General features: G+C 43.1%; 2 protein-coding genes across 4 annotated transcripts; both read right to left on the minus strand.

Moving 5' to 3' along the window:
- Window positions 1-545: 545 nt before the first annotated feature.
- Window positions 546-10,152, minus strand: samd1b (sterile alpha motif domain containing 1b). Of its 2 annotated transcripts, XM_034544618.1 has the most exons (7): window positions 8,506-10,152; window positions 7,474-7,678; window positions 6,904-7,055; window positions 3,975-4,023; window positions 3,767-3,875; window positions 2,647-2,761; window positions 546-2,523 (listed from the first exon to the last, which is right to left on the minus strand). In XM_034544618.1, exons 1-7 carry the CDS (start codon window positions 9,685-9,687, stop codon window positions 2,380-2,382), a joined length of 1,956 nt encoding a protein of 651 aa, XP_034400509.1. In that variant the 5' UTR covers window positions 9,688-10,152; the 3' UTR covers window positions 546-2,379. The 2 variants fall into 2 exon arrangements, with proteins under 2 accessions (XP_034400509.1, XP_034400517.1); XM_034544626.1 differs by lacking the exons at window positions 546-2,523; window positions 2,647-2,761; window positions 3,767-3,875 and having other exon boundaries at window positions 3,989-4,140.
- A 525-nt stretch (window positions 10,153-10,677) lies between these two features.
- Window positions 10,678-22,620, minus strand: prkacab (protein kinase, cAMP-dependent, catalytic, alpha, genome duplicate b). 2 transcript variants are annotated; one of them, XM_034529860.1, is made up of 12 exons: window positions 22,453-22,620; window positions 22,218-22,354; window positions 20,558-20,619; window positions 19,504-19,632; window positions 18,295-18,393; window positions 16,952-17,034; window positions 16,589-16,715; window positions 15,697-15,792; window positions 14,460-14,582; window positions 14,176-14,235; window positions 13,981-14,085; window positions 10,678-13,890 (listed from the first exon to the last, which is right to left on the minus strand). In XM_034529860.1, exons 2-12 carry the CDS (start codon window positions 22,261-22,263, stop codon window positions 13,765-13,767), a joined length of 1,056 nt encoding a protein of 351 aa, XP_034385751.1. In that variant the 5' UTR covers window positions 22,264-22,354; window positions 22,453-22,620; the 3' UTR covers window positions 10,678-13,764. The 2 variants fall into 2 exon arrangements, with proteins under 2 accessions (XP_034385751.1, XP_034385750.1); XM_034529859.1 differs by having other exon boundaries at window positions 22,218-22,620.
- Between the last annotated feature and the right edge of the window lie 1,291 nt (window positions 22,621-23,911).

A 23,911-nucleotide genomic window follows, 5' to 3' on the forward strand; every position in this document is an offset into this window, starting at 1 on the left:
CATCATGTTTGTGGGAACTCCAGTCCATCTATATTTATCAGTGGAGCTATAAATATATTTTATTTGTCACCCATCATGTACACACACACGCACACACACTTACACACACATATCCCAAGCTCTTACCTTGGAGAGAGTCCCAGGACATATATAGCTTGATATTTCCTCCTCCCCCTGCTTCTTAACAGCAAATACAAGCACACGGAGAACACTTTCCAACTCACTGTGAAATATTTATTTTATTGTCAAAATAAATAGTGTATAGAGAGTATTTTCCAAAAGAACAGACTTATAGTCTGTCTCATATGGATAGTCTTTTCTTCTCTAAAACGTCTTCCTCCTTCGACTCCTTGTCGCCTGACTGAGGGGAACCCGGCTGCTGTGTGGTTGGATTCCCTCCCTCACACACATTATGCACACGTGTGTCTGGTACACACAGACACACACGCAGCCCTCACATGAACACAACCATACACAAACACTGTTTGAACAGGGCATGCAACATTTGTTCACAAACACTCAGAACGGACACATTGTGGTGTTTTGATTCAAACTTTTATTACTAAAATTGTCCTTTCACATATAATCAGACACGCAACAAGGGCGTAGACGCACTGTACATTCCCCCTTGTGAGAATCCGGACTCAAACACAGCTGTCCCCTTCCTACAGATTTAACTAATGACAATGAAATGATCTGAATGCGAACAGGGGCAGCGAACACCGAAACATGCACCGTAGACTAAGTGTAACAACCTACAAATAGGTTCATGGAGGTTGCAAAGAAAATGGGAAAAAACGAGGGGAGAGAGAGGTAGAAAAGGTTTGAATGCACAGAGAAACGTTGATGTGACCGTCAGTATGTGGAGAGTGGATTGAAAACACTCACAAAATGAAACCGATATGCCGAATACAGAAATATAAACGTCATTTGAGAAGGCATGCACAAAAGAGATGCCAAACCTGGAATGTATGCCGCGAGTGATGGTGGGACTGAGATGTGTGATCGTCTGACAGCATTTGGTTTTTTAAAGTTTGACTTTTTAATACATTTACACTTTCAACACAAATTGATTGTTCTGCTGATTTCAGACCAGTTAGCTGGCGTGTTTGATGATCAAAATGTCTGCACCAGACTCTGAGGCCAGTTTCCCAAAGATATGTCAGACTGTAGAGTGAGACTATACTTGAATGCCTAATTTAAGCCTAACATCTGAATGTGAATGCCTGGTAACTGAACTAAAAGGCCATTTTTCCATGGTAACAATCAGTGACACCTGCTGACCAGTGGCACTAAACGACAGAAAAAAGAGGAAAAAATTGCGTAATTTATCCACAATTCATTGCAAATGTGTCCCTACTTAAGCTTTGTGAAGCGGATGAACTCTGATGTCCTTCTGAAGTCTAACTTGTAAACCGGCCCTTGATGCATAGGCCGGAACACATCATGCCACACACTCTGCTTATAAACATTTTTTAAAAACTGAATGTCGTTCATTTTCATCAGAAACACTAAGATAGACAAAAAGAACCTGTCGATCTGAGAGCTCACCAGATCCACCAACCTCTCAAACATCTAGTAGGAGCTATCAACTTATTGCTTTAACCGTTTGCACCGGATTGTATCCTGATATATACAGGACGGCTGTGGCGGGTCCATCCAGCTTCTGCGAATGTATTTAATCTGGTCCATTTCTAATATGTTTCTGCTCAATCCACATGCTCCATGATGCCTTTACACACATACAGTTAGTGTACAGTGACAAACACGCACCCACAAGTGAGAAACCCTTGAATTAAAGCTTCAAAGAAAGAAAATGTACTTTAACACAGAATAACTACGACCTCTTTCAAAATGTGCATAAAGGTCTGCAGGTCAAGAAATGGCAAAGTGCTTGATCATTGTAAAGAAAAAAAGAAAACATGCATTACTTTAAAAAATAAAACTTTGCATCTTAAAATTGTACGAGTCTGATTTCTCCCTCCAACAGTTGGTAGAAAATCATGGTTGTCCATTCAGTCTCATTTTGTTACGCCTTTTCTGGACCAGAACAGTTTAGAGGGCCAGAGGAAAAGAAACAGAAGTGTGTGTGTGTGTGTGTGTGTGTGTGTGTGTGTGTGTGTGTGTGTGTGTGTGTGACAAGTCAGAGAGACCCAATTATCAGTCTCCTGTTTAATACATTATAGCATGGTGTTAATAAGCAAGTATGCAGTGCTGTAACAGCCTGGCAGTCTGACCATGGGTGTGTGTGTGTGTGTGGGTGTACATGTGTGTGTGTATGTGTGCTGTTTGACATGAGATGAAAAGTGAACCGTATATATCATGCATGCATTTTTATAGGATTACTTGAGCTATATGTAGATACAGACATAACAGTCATTAACAGTCGTCATCCTCAAAGTGTGTTTTCTGCAGAACCTTTACATGACGCTCATAGATCTTGAGGGCGGGCCCGAGTCTGATTGACAGGCCAGTCAAAACATCGTTGCGCTGCATGAGGAGAAGAGACTTGCCATCGATTTCCTAATGAAGAGAGCAAAGCAATGTGGGAAGAAGATGAAGGTTACAACTGTTAAAGGTTCAAGTACAACCTTTGATGCTGTCTCTGGTGGCCTCTAGTGGTTGATAAAGGAATTACAGGCTCACCTGGGTCCTGAAGGCAGCAGCCTGTTCAGGAAAACCTGCTGTTGTGAAATAACTGACCACATCAGACACTGTCCAGTCCACTAGGCCCCCGCTGGCCCCCTCTGACTTCATACACCTATGGAGATGAGGAAGAGGGCGGTTTGCTCATTACAAAATCTACAGGCGATGTTAAACTCGTAGCGTGATGTCGGAGGTGACAGTTTAATTAAGAAATGTAGTTTGGTTTTTATGTCGGGTTTAATAGCTGTTCACTCCCCTTTTATGGTATTACGGTCTGTCCGACTAGAATGGGACACTGTGATTTCAATGTTTTCACTGATGGATAAATCAAAAAAGAATCAGATATTAATTTCTGATTAATATTGAATGGCCAGACTTTGTTTCACTTTATTTGAAAGTGTCTGTAGTCAAAATGTTCACATTAATAATGTATTAGTGTGATGATGTGAAATGGATCATAGAAATTCACTAGAATCTGCATCTCCCCTCAAGCTTTACTGAGGTGAGAGAGTTTCAGCTCACTGTTCTGCTCCAACTTTACTTTGTTGGTTCACTCTCACCACTTCATAGCGTAAATAAATCTGTTATAACCCACTGTACTGACCTGACGAGCAGCAAACTGCAGACAGACACAGTTAGAGACCAGTGCTGAACATAGTGGAGCATTGAACAGCTACATCAGAGTGAATTTGTACTTAGATTCATTAGGTGGACACACACACAAGACTCCAACTAAATGATGACGTTGCTTTGTAACTGCAGGGTGAGAAAAAAAGCAACTGTTTGCTGACAACTTCGGCGTATCAAATTTGAAGGTGATGAGATGTCCACGATCTGTTCCCAACTTGCTTACTGCTGCCCCCAAGTGATTTAATTATTATTGGTTGAAGGTTATACAGTCAGGGAATGAGTTATCTTGGATTTCACATGGCAGAGAAAACATGAAATGCCTGATGGTGATTTATTGGATGTTAAGATTGAAATGAACCTCACAGAGCCAGACCACAGTGAAGTGAGCCTGAACCTCTCTTTACTAAAACCGACTTTGTAACAGGTCCAAAAGCAAGCCAACGCAACGAATTGGTGTCTTCAGTGTCTGCAGCATCTCTGCTGTACTCACCCTCCTCCTCCGTTTATCCCTCGTTCCTCAGACATGCCGGAGTCTCTGGGAGACGCAGTGGGCGTGAGCAGGCAGGACGACACGCCGACTTCCGCTTTAGACTCCAAGTCTACGGCGGGGACAACAAAGCACAGCCTGATCACCACCGCTAGCCACCAAACACAAATACACACAGACATGTTGAGATTGTCCGTAAAACAGTACTCACTGTTAAAGTCTGAGGAGGTGTGGTTGATTCTGTCCTCCTGCATCTGGCTCTTGACGTGGAGAGAAGAGTGTGGGGGGAGAAGTCAAAGTCACTCGAGACAGTGCCAGAGGAAACATCATGTTGAGTGATACAGCCTCCACCGAAACTCAAGGATTAAAGGAGCCGACTGTCAAGATGCATGAAGACAAAACTGCAACTGCAACGTCACCCACAGGCTCACATTGTTATTATAAGTGTCTGACGACATTATGGAAAGGACCCAAAAGAGGAGTAAATGATTTTCTTTACCCTTCACTTGATCGGCTCTGTTAGTTATTGTGTCATGTGACTTGTTGTCAGAAGACAACGGTGGAAACGTGAATGAGAGTTGGAGAGAGGAGTGCTGGCGTTTGATGTGTTGGAGTGCAGAAAGGTCAGCCTGGTTTTACCTAGAATATTTGTCACGACTGAATTTTTAGCGTTGATGTGGATGCAACGCGAGATTTTGAGATCGTCACTTCAAAGCAAAAACATGGGAAAGTAAGGTCCAGGTTGAAAAATACAGAAATGACCCCTTACTTACTTACTCCCTGTTTACACTGACACTTTTTTTTTCACTGACTACTGGCTATGTTGGCCCTCTGCACAAGCCCCCCCCCCCTCCCCCCTTCCTCCTCCACCCCCAGCCTGGACTCCTAGTAATGTGTGTTTTAATTATTTATTTATTTTGGACAATCTTTTTAAATAGTTTAATAGTGTATATGTGTATATTTGTTTGTGTGTTGTTTGGAGCTACTTGGATCCTGAATTTCCCTTAGGGGATCAATAAAGTACTTATCTATCTATCTATCTATCTATCTATCTATCTATCTATCTATCTATCTATCTTAAGGGGAGACGCTACAGGCAAAGTCATCATTTTCTTTTGCACTGATTCATTTTGAGATTTTGTTCTATTTTCAAAACAGACTATTGGAATTAAAACATTCAAAATACATATTTAGGGGGTTATTTCATTACTTTTTCTATTGCATCTGTAGATTTCTCAAAGATTCTGAAACAGAGGTTTAATTTATTAGTATCAGTATGTTTTACTCTATTCAGCATAGTGGCTTGTGAAATGTATGACTTCTTCAAATACATATCTCTGAAGACTAATTCATATTTTGAATAATGTATAATTGTATTCCTAAAAACAATGTTTTTTTAAATGGCTGTTGACAGTATTTTCTTATTTATGGAATAATAAAAGATAAAATCCCAAATGTTCCCTCAGTAAAAACCTTTAACTCCTGCATATCAACAAAAGGAAACCTGGCTTTATCCAATGCTCAGATTTATATTCTAGAAATGTATGTAAATTAACACATTTTTGAGAAGATAATGCCTCATTTGCATGAACCTGAGATTAAAAATAAAGAAATTCCATAAGTAATCAACTTGAGAAGTTTAGTTTTGTACACTATTCCCATGTGGTGTCTCTTGTTAAGTTGACACAAATGTACTGGCAGTTAGTAGTAGTGCTGTCCCTGTTGTGTTTGTATTGTGCACATGTGGGAGACACGATTCACAGTTTTGGTTTCACATAACTGATCAACAGTTGGTGGCAGTAATGTGCCAAGAAATGGAGCAACGCGCAACATAAGCAGGGAGAAAAATGACTGCCAGCAAGTCAACTTGGATGTAAACCAAAACAACAAATGTTTGATATGTGCTTTATGTGTAAGGAAATGCATTCAACGCTGTGGTAGGGCTCATGAATACCCACAATGCATTTTGGTGGGAAACAGTTCAAAAAAACTCCACTGGGTACCTGTCAATATCCCAAGATGCACTTTGCTCACATACAGTAATACATTTTATTCCACAAAACATGGCACCAAATGCAACCTGTACTTCACCGATAGGAGACGTATATCTAACAAACCAATGATAGCTGATCTGGTTACTTATATTTCAAGTTTTCAATCAAAACCAATTCACTTTAACTCTGAAATGGAGACACCATACTGTTCGTCTATGTCTGTGGAGCTGTGTACCATCATATCGCTTCAAATTCTAATTACTGCTTCGCCTTCAAATTATTCCAAACAGAAACCTTTTGAAGATGCCAGAGAAAACCTCTGTGTGAAAGAAGCCGTGATGGGTTGAGAACCGCATAAAGATGAACTGTGTGTCGGATGAATCACGGCTGTGTGTTAACGTTTCACAATATGGAGGTAAAATGAACATTTGAGAGTGAAACAGGTAGAGATTACTGGCATCAAGAACAATTTTGACCTCTGTCATTACCTAATTGAAATGCATTTGTAACATTCCTCTGACCCTGGTTATAGCTAAAGCAAGAGAGCAGAAAATCATAATTGAAAAAATAATGATGTATTGAAAAGAGTCCTTGAAAAATCGTTCATACAGAATACATCTTCCAAGGCTCACTTTTCCACCAGCGATAGAAAATAACTAAATAGATTCACTCAAATCTTGTACTTTAGTACAAATTCAAACTTGCAATATGTTAATACATTACACGCTACTTTATATTTCTACTACATATTTTATATTTCACTACAATTTAGTAGGAACTATTCTACAAATAGTATAACGGTAAAATAAAAATACTTAGCACTGTCTTGACCAGCTACAACGTCATACACGTTAATGCATCATTAATACTAATTAAATGATATGATTAATATAATTATATCATACTAAAAGGGCTATTCTTTATAATTAGTCAATTGAAAATGGAATTGAGATGAGACATGGTTTAGTATATTTTGGGGGAGTTTTTAGCCTTTATTAAAGACAGAAGTATTGAGATGAGGAGAGATGCAACAAAGGAGGTGCATTTCATGGTCGGCTTCTGAGTCATGTTGGCCTGTTTTAATAAGGTACGAAACATCATTCAACAATAAAAAACAACCGGACCGATGCACATTCTCACACTTACTTGTGCCTCCATGTGTTGCTGATCAGAGACGACAGCTTTGTCCTCCACGTGTGTGCTGTTACATTGTGACAGGGAAGCTCCCTGAACAGGTAGGTGGGGCGTCTTGGTGAGGGAATCAAGCCTGCACATCCCAGTGAGACCAGCAGCCCAACCTATGGAAATGAGAATAGATTAAAGACTAGTTTTAACTTGTATTATTGTTATTATTGTAATCATTATTATTATTATTATTATCATCATCATCATCCTTATTATTATTAATTATTGTTGGTAGCAGCAGTAGTAGTTGTCAATTTGTAATTTATACTAGAATGAATGTCATTTATTTAGGTTTTCAATTAGAAAAAAATATATTGAAAAAAAAAAAGTTTGTGTAAACTGATTATTTATTAAAATGTAAGATATTAGTTAACGTTATGAATATTTTAAAAAGCACACCAAGCAAAACTAAACGCTCTGTACTTAGGTGCAGTCATGATAGTATTCAGATTCCCAGGGTAAAGTTATAATGATAATTTTGGCCTTTAATCAGCCTTTCCAAGCCGCGCGTACATGCACGCGCGCACACACCCTCACTCTCCTGCTCTGACGCGGTCTGGACCTCAACGTCTTCTGTGGGTTTCTCAATGAGCTCTGGTTCGGTTGTCATGGCTACCGGGGATAGTCCTCCCGCCTCCTCATCAGAACTCCGGGGATCCTCCTCCTCCTCTTCCTCCTCTTCCTCCTCCCTGGCTGTTTCCATCGGCTCATTCTCCCGGAGAGAAGCGGAGGGCGACTGCAACGACAGATAAAGTTGTGTGAAGACAGATGAGATCAATGTGGGCATCTCTCTCTCTCTCTCTCTCTCGCTCGCTCTCTCTCTCTCTCTTTCCTGCACCCACTGAGGGAGGAGAGCGGGCTGTTTCCGAAATGATACAAAGGATTTAATGAGGCTCGAAACGAGAGCTGCGGGGATAAAAGAGGGTGGAGAACACGAATGTATATATGCAGCCTATAGATGCTACACGCGCACACATGATGCTCAGCTGAGTCCTCCGCCCGCCCGCGCGACAGAGCTGCGCCCACATGAGAGCGGCGCGTGTCAAGTTGAGACGGACACCAGCACCCCGCGCCCTCTAAAGTTCCTGAGAGCGACATGAAATGTTATGAACAACCAAAATAGTGACGTGGCCACGACAACACAACCAGCTCCCCCCCCCCCCCCCATGCAGAGAGCGCTCTTTACGGTGCGCGTGCGCTCATCCTGGGGGCCGGTGAAGCGTCTGCTCCTGTAGCCCTGTGTCACCCGCTGCTTTTGTGCAGCAAGCAGAGCCACACGCACATACACGCGCGCGCGCACACACGCACACACACACACACACACACACACGCACACACACACACTTTACAGAAACAACAATGCATCTTCCTAAACGTGATCTTCTTAAACTCTTTTGCGTGTAAAATGTCTAAAAGCATCGTGGTTGACCAAGAAACATAAATATGTTGTCACAGGGAGCCGAGCGCGTCCCGGGGCCGTGTGTGGTGCTCCTCACGCCTCGGCGAGCCGTCAAGCTCTGTACCACCGGGACGTGTTGGAAATATTAAGTTCGCAGTGCCCACCTTTTCCCCGGTGTGCTCGTCCTGCAGTGCGCTCTTTGCAAGTCTGTCCGCGGACGCATTCTTCGGCATCGGCTCCTCCGCCGCCACCACCCCCCTCAGAGGAAGAGTAATGTTCCCGCAGCGTGTCCTGCGCAGTCTGCCCCTCGCCACCTCTCTCTCCATGACCACTTTGACTTTGCCCCGGGTCAGCTTCTGCTCCGACAGCCGGTCCTGGCTGCTCAGATAGCCCAGAATCTCCTTCAGCCCGAGCGGCTTCATGTGGCCTCGTGTCGCCGCGGCGGCGGAGCCCCCTCGGATGTTTTTCTCCGACAGGCTGCGAACAGAAGCCACCAGTCTGTCGCCCAGGTCGGAGTTGGCGTGGTCCCCCGCTGTGTCGGTGCCCCCTCCTCCGACTCGAAGTTTGGGCTTGAGGGGCACCGCCTGCTTCGGTCTCTGCTGCTCTTGCGGGAGGTGGCAGACGCTCCCAGAGGAAGTTTTGTTCTGGGTGACATCTCTTGACAAACACGGCTCTCTTTCTCCAGGAACCGCGTCGGCGCTGCTCGGCGTTATCCCGCTCGCATCGCCGCCGTCGTGCGAGTTTGTTGTGTGGCCGAGACCGGGCGACGGGCAGTCCCCCACCCCCTGCTGTCCTAATCCCTTGTCTCTCGGTGCACTTGCTTTCTCCTCTTTGCAGCCGCTCCCGACAGCGCAGCCCGTTGTTGCGCCACAAATGAGGCGCCCGTTTCCGCTACTCGGGCTTGAGGCAGGCTCCAGCTTCTTGTCGCTGGTGCTTGCTGGTGTTTGAGTGTGGGGGTCTGGGCTGGGCTCCGAGTCCTCCTCGCCCTCCTCCTGGTCGGTGAAGCTGTGCGCACTGTCGCCGTTGTTGTTCAGATGGTCGTGTTTGGTCCGCTCCCTCGCTGCCTCCGCGCCGCCGCTGCCAGCGGCCGTAAACTCACTCTTCTTTCTGCTTTTCCGCTGCACCTTCGCCGCATTCCGGTACGAGATGGACCCCTTGTAGCTAACTTTGAGCACCGTCTGCTCTTGAATCAGTTTTTCCAGTTCTGTCCTGGTTCGGTCCGGGTCTGACCCGTGTCGTCTCCGGACCATTCGACAAATCCTCTCCAGATCCGGACGGGCTTTCCTCGAGCGGAGAGAGTCGATTGTTTCCAGGATCCACTCTCGGTACTTATTGGGTTCGGACATCTTCTCTTGCTGGTGGGGTTTGGCCCGGGTGCGTCTTTTCTCTCCCCCCTGCCTCCCCACCACCCCTCCTCTGCTGTTTCACAAGTGACGCTGTGTCAAAGCTGGGAAGCCAGAGTGCGATCCCCGGCTGGAGAATGAGGACGGAAGCCTGGCTGGTTCGTTTTCGTTCGTTGGCCACATTGTGCGCTTAAGGTGGACCGAAGATGGCGCCTAGGTCTCCACCACAGACACAAATTACATTTAAGGTGGAATCGGCTGGCTTTTAGTCCATCGGATCTGTGCTCTTTGTTCGCAGTCTCGATCTGATCAGCCCGCAGATGACAACGTCTGATTTTAACACAACGAAACACCAATAGGCAGTCCAGACAAGGAGCGCGAGACGAGTTATTGAGTGTCGGGTTTTGGAGCGTGTTGCCGAATCAGATTGAGCCGGGCGGTCAACAGATGGGTTGGTGACGGCTCCATTCAGCATCAGGCGGCAGTCATGGATGTTTAACCTCCAGGCAACACACACACACGCGCACACACACACACACACACACGCGCGCGCGCACACGCGCACGCGCACACGCTCCCTACATTTGGAAATATGTCATCATCTACAATTCCATCTTTACCAAACTTGCAGCCGCTGAACAGTCCAATAAATACAAATCCGGGAGGCACACACATGTTCAGTCGAATTTTACAAGTAAAACTTTATTGGAATGATACTCATGTTGCAAAATATTACACTTCGTGTTTTATGTCACCTCTCCCGTGACTTTAGACGCTTCCCCTTGCAGTGTGTTTGTGTGTGTATATATGTGTGTGCGTGTGTGTGTGTGTGTGTGTGGAGGTGTGTGTGTTGTGTGTATGTGTGTGTGGCAGGGGTTAACATGGTTTACATCGGGTCTCGTTTCCCTAAAAAGTGCGACAGTATGTACCAGCATTGTGCCTGCATCAAGAGGAAGTTGTATTACTGCAAAAAAACATTGAGGAGACAGGGAATAATATTGTATCATAACTTCAATTTTGTCCATGGTGATATAGTCAACATTAAACTCGACATGGAGGAAATACAGCGAATGTGAAGTCTCAACAAGTGGTTTACAACAATGTCATAATAATAATAATAATAATAATAATAATAATAATAACAAAAAAAGGTCAGAAAAAATAGTCCATCATATCCAATAAGCCAGCTGATAACTACAAGTGGTACCTTGTAGCTCTTGCCACCATCTATCTGCCGTTATGATTTTGACTTGGGATTGATCAATGAAATGTTATTCCGCCTCTCTCAATGAGAAAGAAGAATCTGAAGAGTAGTAAGTAATACAGGAGAGGGGATGAACCCTTTTGGTCACGAGTCGGTTGCCTTGTGTGTGTGACTCTGTCTTTCAGGCAAAAGCCTTTTTACTGGACATTAGTGAGGCCGGATTACCAACCGGGCAAAGGGCCAACTGCAGGGCCCCTGACTCCAAAAGCCCAGAGTTCACACAAAGCAGTTAGTTTGTGGTGATTTGATTCATATTAACTCTGTTTGGGATTTATTAAGCACAATATCAACGGACACCATGAAGGGACTTGAGATAGATGCTACTTCAATTTGAGTCCCCGTCTGAGAGGTGTCCTGGACCCACTCGATTTGACATGCCAAAGTCTGTTTACTACTCATGTGGACGACTCCTCAGCCTGTGAAGTTGTCAAACCATCCATCTCATATGTCACGAACATGGCATAAACTTTAGGATATCTAGGGTTTTATGGAAGTGCTATACTAAATCACTGTCCCTTTAAGGCCTCCATTAAGTTTGCTAGTGCTGTGCTTACATGGTGCAATTTCCTCAATTAATTTGTTTAAATCAAATTAGCACACAGTAAACCTGGGGCCATGTAATATTCCAGCATAGTGATACTGTACATAATGTACAGACAGAGGGAGGAATGGTGGGGCAATAGGGGTTTGGGGCCCTATAGCTAGTTAACCCTGCTCTGGACGTTGGGCTACATAGATCTAAAAATGATCTGAAACAGGTCTTTTAGCCCACTGTAAATATTCCTTGATGGTTGGTCATTTTAAATTTGATGAGACTATAAATGTAATTGTGTGTGTATCATTTGATTTACACACACACACAGTTGCACATTACAAATGTGTAAGTTTAAAAAAAAGCTTGTTACATTTCCCGACATCTCAACTTTTTGTGGACAGGAAGGACTCGTTCAAATAATCTGGAATCAGAGAAAAACCAGAGTGCCTGTTTGAACCAAGATAGATCATCTTCATCATGGTGGCACATTAAAACACAGCTATGAAGAAGGCATTTGAATGTTTGAAATAGACACTATTTATAAATTCTGAATGACCAAATCCTACAATGACCAACATTTTGGGCATTGCTTAAGTAGTTTGCCATCATAGCTCAGGTGCTAATTAGGCGTTGGACACCTGAAGTGCTGCTATGTGTCGTGCACTTTAAAACAGGCAGCTTGTATACTGAGCGCTGAGATCATTCTTGTCTCTTTTCAGTCCGACCTCTATTCAACCTAAGACCTTTTCCTAACTTCTTCAATGGAGTAGCAGTCCTCTTTACATCATCACCACATGGAAAACAGAATTAAACAAAAACTGTGCATGTAAACACAGAGATGGGAAAAGAGCTGCTGGCACATGTAAGTGCTGTGCTGTGGAGATGAACACAGGTGTCTATAAAAGACCATGAAGCACAATATCCAGACCACCTGTGACTGCTCAAAGTGTTCCAGTGACTACCAGCCAGAGGCAGTTGGAGGTAGTCTGCCTCGGATGGTCTCTTCGAACTGGAGTAGGCAAGGGCCGAATGGTTGATTCAAAATGCTGCATCAGCTTGACTAGTAAATGAGCTCTGAGCATAGACAGCGAGAGCTTTTAGGACCAAACAGTTGTCGAGTTATCGAAACCAAATCCTCTGGAAGGGAAAATTGTGGAATACCCTAACTAAAAGTCTTAATATTCCCTTTCGTTCCTCTTAGTGCTCACCAGAACTTTAAATTCCCAAATCTATAACATAAGCAAGTGTCTCACACATCTTCTTGACCTGCTAACCCTAATGTTTAATGTTGATAAAATGTCTTATTAAGTGATATGTTCAAACCTGAGATACCATTATGTTATGGTGTTCCTTCACAACACTATTGAAACTTCCCTTATCCAAATTTCCTTGTTTGTTTGCGTGACATGAAATAATTGGAGCAACTAGTATCAAGTAACATTTAAAAATTGTGGCACAATGCCTGGCTACGCAAACAATGATAAGAAGTATAGATGGAGTTACACAGTAAACTTAACTGACTTCTTCCCCCTGAAGTGTCATTTGTCTCTGACACCAACTTCTTTGAGTAGACAATGCATCATCTTCATGTTTTTCTTTTGGCCAATAATGCCGGTGACTCGAGGTATGATGTCTACGATATGAAACGGCAAAGATTTAAATACTTAAAGAATAAATGACAAAAGTTATTTAAGTGCATACAAGTGTGATTCATTCAAATGTTCAATTAAATGCTCCTCTTGCTCACCAGAGAGACAGAGACAGAGAGCAAGCTGGCCGGGTTATCAGTTTAAATTGAAGAAACTTTTGTGCAGACTGAGACCTCAACTTGATCGACTCTATAGGATTCATGTGATGAACAACCGACCGCAGGAGACTAGAACAGACGGACTCATTTCTCTGTGATGGGGCCTAAAAGTGATGAAATGATGATCGAAACAATACAAGAGGAGGGAAGATCTTGGGTGAAAATGTGTTGAGGCAACTCTAAATAAGTGGGGTTCCCAACACCCTTGAATCAGAAGCACGCCTTCATTGTAAAGGGATCCATAAGTAAGACAGAATCATAAATAAAATACAACAGAAACGCAACAGAAAAGGCAACACTGCTGGTTATCAGTCTCCTTGCTCTTTTGACCTTCTCTATCCTATTTCCCCCTCTTGTTGTAGCTGGTGCTTGTGATTGGACAGGAGACAGTACTCTCTCCGTACGTCTCCCACTTGACCAGCCTACCTTTGACTCTCCCTACTTCCTTCTTTCTTCCTCTCGCGCTCTCTATCTCTAGAACTCAGCAAACTCCTTGGCACATTTCTCATTGAAGGAGACACGGATCTCCTCCTCCTCGTAGTCGTCAAAGTTGCTGGTGTCACCTGGTCCTTTGAACTTGGGAACAAAGGGAGCTTCCACCTGAAGACAATTGAAACACCAGTTGAGAAGTGAACTTTACAGAAGGGAAGTCATTGCATTGACACAAGACACACTCACAGACACGCGTACCTTTTTCTGGTAGATGGCAATCCAGTCAGTGGTTGCAAACCATTTGTGTCCCTTGATGTCGTTGACTCCGTTCTTGAGGTTCCCGTAACGTTTTGTTAGATCCACCTGAGGGTAATACCAATACATTTTCCTCACTTGTTCAGAACACACAGCAGGGTAAAGGTAGCCTGAACTTCAGAATGAATCCACTTTCACCTGTAACAGGTTCCTCAAGAGGTCCTTCAGGTCTGAACTGAAGTGAGATGGGAAACGCACCTGAGACAGAAGACAAGAGGTTACGAACAAGTCCAAGTCCGCTTCTCTAACCTTCACGTGGTGGCCTAAAGGAGGTCATTTCTTGTATGACTAGCAGTATCCAACATGGCGGAAACTCAAACTTTGCCACAGGAACTTCTAAGAAAGCCAACATCACAGCAGTGAAAGTCAAAACCAACACAACAGCAAGTGGCACCAAGTGGGAATCCGAGAGTCCGACTCACCTTCCCTGATACGATCTTTTCATAGATCTGAATGGGCTGGTCAGCAAAGAAAGGCGGGTACCCTGCTGCCATCTCATAGACCAGTACGCCCAGCGCCCACCAGTCTACGGCCTTGTTATACCCCTGGTGGATAGATCAAGGACGGAGGAAAGTAGAGACAAAAAGAGAGCATTATAGACGGTTACTCAAGAAAACATTTAATTTTAGTATTTTTTAACTTTCATTCATCATTCATTCCTCCTTCCTCGGGTACGTCTTATTTTTTCCAACATAGTCTGTGGATCCCATTTATATGTTCAGAAGGAAGAGATAGGATTGTTATATACAGCGTGTCGGGGGGGGGGGGGGGGGGGGGGGGGGGGGGGGGGGGGGGGGGGGTAATGAAGTACTAGGAGATATTATACTGAAGATGAGAACCATTCAAGGACATCTTACAGTGTTCCATCAATAAAGATGTCACAATGTTTTTTTTTCTATTTTTTATGAATGTATATATAAATGTAATTTATGGTACTGTTATTGCTGCTATATCACCCCGTTAATACAGGTGCGTGCCTCTCGTTGTTTTGACCAAAGTGAACATGTTGTTTTTGAAATGCTAAACCAAAAAACATGGAATGAAGCAGAATATTTTGGGAGTGAGAACATGTTGTGAATTTAGAAATGATTTTCAATACATTTTGACACTGGGACTTTACATCCCTCTGAGTTATTGGGCATGTTTGAATTACAGGAGTCTGAAACAATCCTAAAGAAATACAGTGTAAACAGAAGGAAACAAAAGCTGTGCAGCACTTGAATATTGATTATTAATTTGAATGTCAGCATTATGAATGAAGCTTCAATAGTTTGATAGCCTGTCAAGAGCAGTCGGTAACAGCATGTGACTGCTTTCAAGCCACATTAAACTGTTTATATCTTGTTAAGAGGAACATTTGAGCTGTGTGTGCTTGATAGCTGCCCCTTAAACCCACATGCCTAGCATGGCTTAAACAACCCAGGTGACCAAACACCAACACCCCGAGATGCAGGTCCTCTGGCTGGCAGGAGCATAAACACCAGCAGCCAAATGTTACAAACTCTGCCAACTCAAATGAACAACTATCCTGTAAAGAAACTGTTCTAATGTGTTGGTAACAAGTTGGTATCATTGTTTGTTCAAATGCAGAACATCTTGTTTTGGAAGGAAACACAGCTGACAGTTCACAAGATAAAACGAGGAACAATGGTGGCTCACCTTGCTGAGAATAATCTCTGGGGCCAGATATTCTGGGGTGCCACACAGTGTCCAGGTCCGGCCCTTTACGCGTTTGGCAAAGCCAAAGTCTGTCACCTGAGAGGGGAAATGAAAGAACGTTGTCAAACAATGAGAAGAGTGCCCGGCTGAGATTTAGTGCTTGAAAGGCAGACGGAGGGAGAGCCAGGCGATAGACAGAGGCAAAGAGATGGAGCAAGGCAAAGATCTCGGGGCAGCAATGGGATTTTGAACCAGTCTTAATTTGCCTGTTCGCCACTAGAGGGCAGCAACATCTACGAGACAGACTCCTCAGTAAACACAGATCATTGCAAAATACACTCTGCTCTCATGTTTCGAGATTCTCAAATGCTTCTCTTTGTCTCGCCTTGTAAACTGAATATCTGGCTTTGGTCACACAAGCAAGATGGTGTGATGACATCACGTTGGGCTCTAGGAAATTGTGATTGCCATTTATCCATAGAATTATGATCGTTCAAAGATTAAACAATTAATCAATTAGTTGAGAAAGAACACCCCCCTCCCCCCCTCCAATGCTGCACAGGTGTTCACTTAGGTTTTAGACAAACTAAATCATGGGTACAGTGCCCAGCCGGAAAGTCAAGGGGGATTGGGCTGGAGGCTGAACATCTGAGGGGTGAGGAGAACTCCCAGCAAACAAACACAGCTGGGCCAGTCTGCATGTTTAGAAAGCCTGAAATCTCAAGAGCCACTGGGACACAAGAGGGGCGGACTTTGTTTAGCATCAGTTGCCAACTCCCACTGACCTTTAATGATTAATAGAGGCAGACAAATCCTGTGAATACATGCAGAAATTAATTCACAAGTACGTTATGATCAGCTTTCGCATATCACTGCATCAGGTGTTAGTTACCTGTATGTAGCCCTGTTGGTCTATGAGCAGGTTTTCAGGTTTCAGGTCTCTGTAGATCAGGTCCAAAGCGTGAAGATACTCAAAGGTGAGAACGATCTGAGCAGCGTAGAACCGAGCGTGAGGCTCACTGTACACAAACATAAACATAAACACCGGGTCGTTTAGTGGAGTGTGACGTTCAGAACAGAGCAGCGGGGAACGTAGCCAAATAAAACAAAGTAGAGCTAAAGGAGACCTGACGAGAACAGAGCTGTAAAGAGTGGAATAAAATAGACTACAAGAGAATAAAATAGAGGAGAACAGCAAGGAATTGAGAGTACAGAACGCTACAATGTACCTCTGTATGTGCCTATAAACACTAACCTAAATCTGCCAATTCTCCGTAGATGGGAGAACATCTCTCCACCGGGTACATACTCCATCACCATGTAGAGGTTAGTGTTGTCCTAGAGAAGAAAAGACTGTTAGTGACCCTCGCATAGTGACACATACGAACGTACACAAACACACAGGATGGACAACATGGAGACAGCATTTTGCAGGAGAAAAGAAATAAATTAACCAACGTTTATTTCAGTTATTATCATAATGAAAAAAATAAGTGTCTATCATACTTTAATATAAGTTTTGTGACACCCTTTAGCAGAGTAATACTAGATTTACATCATCAAGGTTGACGTCTGCAGATACAACTTCCTGTCAAAATACCCAAACTAAGCTTGTTGACTCTTCCATGAGTGTGAAGGGCGAGACATGTGGACAGGAAAATTCTGTTAATAGGTTTATTCAAAGCTTAACCTGAATAAGGCTTTAATTGGAGTATGGCCATCAGCTGCGTTAGTCTGTACGAGCACAGCCAGCCCCCGACAAAGCTGGGGTGTGAAAATGTTGAAGAATTTGTGGCTCATTTCACGTTTGCAGATGGCAAACACCTGATGAGATGAATTGTCAATGACAATGGAAGTGATGATATGGATGAGATTGTAAACAAGCAGATCATTGCATCAGGACGTTCACGCAACTTAAGAGAGCATTTCATTTTGTATAAAAACTAAAACGATTTTATGATCACACAGATCATTAGAAATACTTGGATGTGGTCTTCAACCAGAAGAATTTGAGATACATTCATACAATGTTGATTGAAACTGAAAGGATTCATTGAGAGTACATTGTATGCCTGTTATACGCATTATACAGAACTTCTGTACACTGGAATGAAGTGAGAAGGTTAATTAAATGTTTTGATGTCATAAATATGACAAAATCATAATCCAGAAATATATTCACTTACATTTTTATATTATTTTCTCAGTTATGGTTATTCTTTCACAAATTACAAAAGAAAAAAGCATTTGATATGACACAAATAAATAAAGCTTAAACTTCAAATGCAATGCTTTTGGCGCTTAGTTGAAATAATTAGTAATATACAACATAACCTAAAGATACGTTTACATAAAAATACACAAAAAGAGTCAGTTTTTGAAGCCAAGCGGTACGCGTTTCTCAACACGCATGAAAACATGACATAAGTCAACTGGGTGAGCTGTAGACAAATAGCAACTTAAAAGATGGAATGAGGAATTGGGGCAAAGCAGATGAGTGGAAAGAAGGAACATCTATTCAGTCACTCATCATCAGCACACAGCCACACAAACACAAACACAAACACAAACACACACACAATCTCAAATTCTCCCCACCTTGAACGAGTACTCTAACCGCACCAGAAAAGGAAAGCTGACAGCCTGAAGAATCCTCTTCTCATTCAGAGTGTGCTCTATTTGCTTGAGCTTCACCACCTGAAAGGCAAAACAAAGAGGGGGAAGGAGAGTTTATGTCGTATGTGTTTATGTGGCAACCTAGGCACCCCATTCATTTGTATTCCTGATGAAAAAATAAATACAATTTTATGATATTGGTCTTATTATGAGATATAATAATTGGTTGGGTCATTTTGTCAAATAATGTTTTTTCCTTAGTTATGACAGCAGCAGCTCTGAAACCGTCTGCCTCCTTCAGGCTCGACTGATATCTGCAAGTGTCTGCATTCAAAATGCATCTATCTATTTTGTTTGTTTTGTTCTGCTTATGTTCACATGGGAGTACTTATTCAACACACAACTGGAGGTAACTTCAGAAGTCTAACCTTTACTGACAGGTTCAATATTTTCAAAATGTTTAAAGATTTATTCTTGTGAATAAGGCACACAGACATACAGTACATATGGTGCAAAGTGGCACAAACTGGAAACTGGGACTGAATAGGATGAATATATTATGGAGTAGGAGGTATATTGTCTAAGCAGATTGGCAAAATCACCATAGATGCTTTTATCCAAGAGACAATAGGGTCACGGTCTCTCCTTTCATATATTTGGCCATGTAGGTTGTCAGGTTGCTAGCACATAGTGGATACACAGACGACATTAATACAAATTGTGAACTTTGCATTTAAAGTGTATTGACCGTTTGTCCTAACCTGCATGTGTTAAAGAACCTTGCTTTTTCAGGTGTTAAATCTACTGGATTATAAAAATATGCTTCTATAAATATTACTCATAAGAGATGATCAGTGTGGGCACAAATTAATTCTAAATTGGTAAACACAATAACTTCTTGATGCATTAAGAACCCCTCGGCCCTGACACTCCAGCCGATGTCTGCTTCAGCACAAGCTTGTTCAAAGAGGCTCAATTGGGGGAAAGGCCTGCATCTGTATTTGAGTCTCTGCATCTTTCAACCAGCACTTAAAGGGGAGGCACTTTTTAATATCCACGAACGTTTGGAGCCTTGCGAGTAAATTCTTTCCCATCAATGACATTTCCAATGATCATCCTGCAGCTGTCCTTAAATGAGAGTTACGTTGAAACGACCTCAATCCCACCGGGGCCCTCCTGACCCAGACTGACCTTCTGCTTGTTGAGGATCTTCATGGCATAATGCTGTCCCGTTTCTTTCTGCTTCACAAGCATCACACGGCCAAATGAGCCCGTGCCCAGGGTTTTCAACCTCTCAAACTGCTCCAGGCCGGCGGTGTTCTAGACAGACAAGACGATTTAGTGAAAATGGGATGGTGAGTTTTTCTAATGTGTCCTATGCTCACATTTACTATCTGATCTATATTATGTATTGTTTTTGTACAGGGAAGCAAATGCTCGAGTTATGTTCTTATACAATCCCAGAGTATATAATGTAATATATATATATATATATATATATATATATATATATATATATATATATATATATATATATATATAAATATACTGGATATATTGTACATACAATGAACAGAATATCTATATAGATATCAGTCATATTCAAACCTATTATATGAACCTGTAAAATATATCGTGATTGAGATCATCTACATGAAGTTTATACAAAAAAAAAAAAAAAACAGTCATACCGCCTCATGTCAAGTCATGCAGCACAGAACTTTAAAAAAATCACATTCCAAGCGCTGTATAATACGGTTACAAAAAATGCCCTAACGCAAACAAGAATAATACAAGGTATATAAGAAAATGCTTCTCAAACAATCAATGTAATATTCAATGTTCAATATTCTTCACACCCGTAAAAAAAAACATCATAATAACTTGGACAACAGGAATTTAGGAAAAGACAAGATGATTTTAACGTAAAATCAATAAATGATAAACCGAATCATCACACTGCATATTTTACAAGCCGCTTGCTTTATTTCACTGTCCAAATAGATATAAATGTACAGTGGTAGCTGGCAGAACAGAAAAAAACATACCAATTTGGGGCGCACAAATGAATATGTAAAACAAGTCAATTTCAAGAGGAATAGTCGAGAAAACACCACACATATATTTGATATGTTTGGTCACGCAGCATAGGAATGTACACATGTTCGTATGCATCCAAGCGCATGCAGAACATATTCACATTCCTGATGTGTTAGATGAACGTCACATACATCCAAACACTAACCTGTGCAGGGCTCTCCCACTTCTTTAGAAAGTCCTCTTTGGCTTTAGCAAGGAACTCCTTGACTGTGGAAGACAAGATCACGAGAAAAGCTTTAGTGGTTTGTGAGATTAAACTGGCATTAGAAGAAGGGGAAGACCTGTAGGAGGAAATATGTAATGCAATGCCTCCATGTTAACCAGCACTTTATTTGTTCCATAAATGTGGGGGACTCACAAGAGACAGATTTTATAGGATCAAAGACTAGAGATATTTAGTCCCGATGAGTGAAGTTTAAAAATAATTCCTTCCTGTTAAATGCCTTGATCTTTCAAACTCCACAGTCCCAGTTTGTAGCGTGGGGTTTCTATCAAGATGTTAAGTGTCAAGCTAAACCTGCAGACTTAATAAGAAAGCTCCTACCAGAGCCGTCTCACTTCGCCTCGTAGCACTCTCCTGACAAAAAAAAAACACACAAAAATTCTGTCTAATCTCAGCGCAGAGCCTCTTTAGGATTATTCTGGGTTCAGTATGTAAAGCATCAGCACAGTATGAGGTATTGAGGCTCATTTTCCTGCCTTCAGACGTCTCCAGTGGACTTAGAAGTTGACTAATTTAACCACACAACAAGGTTTAACCTCACACAGTGCAGCTGTCATAGTGAGCGAAGGTGCATGCCCTTCCTGTCTCACTCTCTACTCCCCCTCTGTCTATGTACCTTGAATGGGTTATAATAACCTGTGGGGGAAATATGGTTGAGTTAGGTGAACTAGTAACACTTCAACTACGATGCTCACTCACCATGAGTGCATGTTTGATACACACAGAGCTTCGTAAACCATATTTCATAAACTCTTTTGTCATCCCTGTGAGCTTTTTGAAGCGGTTTGCTGAAAAGTGTATCTGGTTGATAGAAAACTGTTTGAATACCAATGCATGGTAAAAAAAAAACATTTTTTAAGTCATGGTAAATAGAAAAGCCAAGGAAATAATGAATACATACATACTCTGAGGTTGGCATACTCTCACCCTTGTGCATAACAGCAACTTTACACGAGACTTACAGAACAGCAGACACACTGAGACCAGCTCAGCCAATGGGTTCACGTTAATTAGATTCAGCTCACCCACACACAGTTTAAGCAGCATCTCTTTCCAAAGGAGTGGAGCAACAGGCCTAGAGTGTTTAGGAAATATCTGACACTTAGTGTGTTGGGATATTGGCAATATTTCAGGACAGTGGATATTGCAAAATGCTCGTAGTTTACAATCGCTGTCGGACGTTGAGCAGCACATGCAGAGATGTGTCTGAACACCGCTCGACATCCTGCTTCATTCCACCTGAGCATCCACTCAAAGCAAAGCAAAGAGTCCACAACATCTGAGGAGAGATCCCCCTTTTTCATCTCCATGTACACACGATGCTCCTGAATTTAAAAAGGTATGACATTCATGATCTTGGGAGCTTGCATTGGTTTGTACCGATGACTTGTCATGGACGTGCTCGTGGAGCTTAATGAATGAGAAAGCAAGGATAGGCCTCTAATTAACTGTGTGCGGCGTGTGAATTGAAGCCATCACAGCCTGTTGTATCACATCGTCTCTGATCATTTCACGAGGCTGCGACCGAGCAGGTGCTGCTGCTGAAAGACTGATGTGTAACATTACTGGCGATGGTACCCACCGCTTTCCATCTCGCTGCCTTTCCTGGCCGTGGGCGCGTTGCCCATGATGACAACTTGTCAACGGGCGATCCGTGGCTTTGTGGCCGCCCTGCAGCCGTGTCAAGCCGGTAACTCGATTAGGTCCGAGCGGTGTTTCCTAAATCCAGATGTAGCGGTTACCAAGCGGGGTTTTGGTCGTTAATAGCCTGACAGCTGCTGGTGCGCAAGACGGTCTCGCGGAGCGGGCTCACTCACTCCACCGGCGGACGGTACCGAGATTAAATCCACGGGGAGCTGTCGCTGTGGTGTCTCGGTCGCTGGGGCTTCACTGGACTGCCAGGCCGACCTCGGCGCAGTTGGCCTGAACACGGAGGATCCAATCTTCTCCTGTCCCTCCTTGCAGCCCCCTCCGAGCGAGGCCCCCCTGGCTCCCCACCTCTCCCCCAACCCCCCCACCCCCTCCCCAAAAAAACCCAGCTATACCGACGGCGGGGATGCAATATTCTCAATCAAAAGACTGCCGCTTTTCGCCACCGAACCCAGATTTAAAAAATGAATCCTCGGCGGGGTCCGACAACGACGCGAATTTGCCCAAATCAACATTGGCCCCCTGTAGCCTCGGAGACGGGCGAGATGACGGAACTACAGCCGAGCGAACATCCCGCCCACTCGCCAGAACCGGGTTGATTGACAGCTGGAGCTCGGCTACGGATTGGCCAGCTATCGACGATGCCGTTCCACGGAGCGCTCTGATTGGCCTTTCAATCCATCAACAACAGCAACGTAGCGCCACCCTACAAATAGCCAGCGACGGGAACGTCAACGATTATTTTCCTCTCGACGACGTCCGCGCCCACTTTCTCCGGTTGCTCTCCTCCATTGGCTTGTGGCGGCCGAACCGTGGGAATCTTGGTGAATGCGAGGATATCTATTGGCCGTTAGGAATGGCCCCCTCCCTCCAAAAAAGAAAAACCCTCCCTCCTCGCGCTCTGTCACCCCCCGCCGCTAAGCGACTGATACGCGTTTGGCTAAGTGACGTCAACCGCGAGCTATTTTTAGAAATGTTGGTCAGAAATTAACGCACGCGCGGCGCGGTCTGGTTGGCAGGACTTCTAAAACAGATCGCAGACAGACGTGCATGGAGGGAAGAGTTTATCTAGTAAGAAATGAATCACGAGAAATGAAATATATATTTGTATTAGTATCGGTGTCGAATGAAAACACGCAGAGCCTCATCCTATCTGTGGCCCACCTACCTTTACTATCTGTCACCCCACATCTGGTGTACCTATAGGGTGAGTGGAGCAGATGCCCAAGGACCCTTATGAGGATCCTCAAAAGGCACACTTTCACATAGATTTGCATTTAAATAACTTATTTCAATAATAAGTTGAGCTGGTGTTGGTGAACAAATCAGAACGTGAAAAGGACTCCAGGCTCACAAACACCCACGATATATATCCCTGCAGGGTCTGATACCATGAGGCCTCTAACCAGTTACTTCATTATTTTAATGGTGCCCAAAATACCAAATTACATCAGCAGTACAAGCTATACCATGTTAGAAATGTTGCCCTACAGGGCTGATCATTTCTCTGGCACATCTGGTTTTCAAAACTAATCTTTGGCGGCTACGTTTTTATTGTTAATTAATTTCACGAGTAAAAAGTGTGTAATATAAATATATATAAAAAAGACAATTGTACACAAGACG

This window comes from Cyclopterus lumpus, chromosome 1 (assembly GCF_009769545.1).
Source record: "Cyclopterus lumpus isolate fCycLum1 chromosome 1, fCycLum1.pri, whole genome shotgun sequence".
Lineage (NCBI taxonomy): Eukaryota > Metazoa > Chordata > Actinopteri > Perciformes > Cyclopteridae > Cyclopterus > Cyclopterus lumpus.

What these genes read in the sequence shown, in the direction of transcription:
- samd1b (XM_034544618.1), bottom strand. Translation starts at nt 9,687, where the DNA reads ATGTCCGAACCCAATAAGTACCGAGAGTGGATCCTGGAAACAATCGAC. An exon ending in GTCAGAGCAGGAGAGTGAGG is followed by an intron (nt 7,056 to 7,473) that starts GTGTGTGCGCGC and finishes TCATTTCCATAG; the next exon opens with GTTGGGCTGCTGGTCTCACT. An exon ending in CACCTCCTCAGACTTTAACA is followed by an intron (nt 3,876 to 3,974) that starts GTGAGTACTGTT and finishes TCCCCGCCGTAG; the next exon opens with ACTTGGAGTCTAAAGCGGAA.
- prkacab (XM_034529860.1), bottom strand. Translation starts at nt 22,263, where the DNA reads ATGGGCAACGCGCCCACGGCCAGGAAAGGCAGCGAGATGGAAAGCG. An exon ending in AGTGGGAGAGCCCTGCACAG is followed by an intron (nt 19,633 to 20,557) that starts GTTAGTGTTTGG and finishes TTGTCTGTCTAG; the next exon opens with AACACCGCCGGCCTGGAGCA. An exon ending in AGATCCTCAACAAGCAGAAG is followed by an intron (nt 18,394 to 19,503) that starts GTCAGTCTGGGT and finishes TTTGCCTTTCAG; the next exon opens with GTGGTGAAGCTCAAGCAAAT.